Below are 862 nucleotides of genomic sequence, written 5' to 3'. Positions count from 1 at the left end.
ACGCACAGGATGCGACCAGGCTGCGCACCATCGCGGTCATCGGAGACGATGCCAACGACAACCCCGTGTTCCGCGGTGAAGGTTCCGGCGAGGTTAGCGCCGAGTACGTCGTCACGCCCCTTGAGGTACTCCCCACCCACCCACCCACATCGCTCAATGCCATGGCCAAGCCAAGTGTACAGGTGATGACCATACGTTTGGGTGAGTGCAGGGCATCAAGGCTCACCTGGCTCGCCGTGGGCTGTCGGTCGATGTGATCTACGTGAACAACTCAGTTATCGCCAACGCCGTGGCCGCCGCCAAGAAGGCCGACCTGGCCATCGTGTTCGCCGGCGTCGAGTCCTCCGAGGGCTACGATCGTGTCAATCTCTCCCTCTGGCAGAACAATGCACGACCTCCGCTCCCCCTCTCCGATCCGTTGCTGCCACTACCAATCATGTCGCTGACTTTGTCCCCAAACATGTCTTCGGCTGCAGAATGACCTGATCCAGGCTGTCGCGAACGCCCAGCGCAACACTGTCGTTGGCCTGCACATCCCTGGTAAACACCGACCAAGAACCTTAGTGTGCATCGTTGAATTGGCCCACACTGGGTGCAGCCGCGTGCTAATGCGACACCGCGTATTCGTGCGAGTGTACCCGCAGGCGCGACTGTGATGCCGTGGATTGATTCCGTTCCCGCTGTGTTGGCCGCGTTCATGCCCGGCCAGGAGGACGGTCACGCCATCGCCTCAATCCTGTTCGGCGATGTCAACCCGAGCGGCAAGCTGCCCCTCACCTTCCCCAAGACCGTACCCACGCCGCCCTTTCCCCCCTCTCTCCTGGAGATTGCACTCACGCACTCGCTTGACACAGGACTACCA

General features: G+C 61.1%; 1 protein-coding gene across 1 annotated transcript in view; it reads left to right on the top strand.

The window, feature by feature from the left end:
* Positions 1-20: 20 nt before the first annotated feature.
* ACA1_312180 (glycosyl hydrolase family 3, C-terminal domain containing protein) overlaps positions 21-862 on the top strand; it is a gene marked incomplete at both ends in the record, with an annotated part of 1,481 nt that continues 639 nt past the window's right edge. The window contains 4 exons of the mRNA XM_004337739.1: positions 21-125; positions 212-361; positions 477-540; positions 645-790. Coding sequence (XP_004337787.1) covers positions 21-125; positions 212-361; positions 477-540; positions 645-790 — 465 coding nt within the window. The remainder of the gene's footprint in view (positions 126-211; positions 362-476; positions 541-644; positions 791-862) is intronic.

This window comes from Acanthamoeba castellanii (genome assembly GCF_000313135.1).
Source record: "Acanthamoeba castellanii str. Neff unplaced genomic scaffold scf7180000083781, whole genome shotgun sequence".
Classification (NCBI taxonomy): domain Eukaryota; phylum Discosea; order Longamoebia; family Acanthamoebidae; genus Acanthamoeba; species Acanthamoeba castellanii.
The sequence above is the reverse complement of the archived record's forward strand: the minus strand, read 5'-3'. Positions and strand labels throughout refer to the sequence as shown.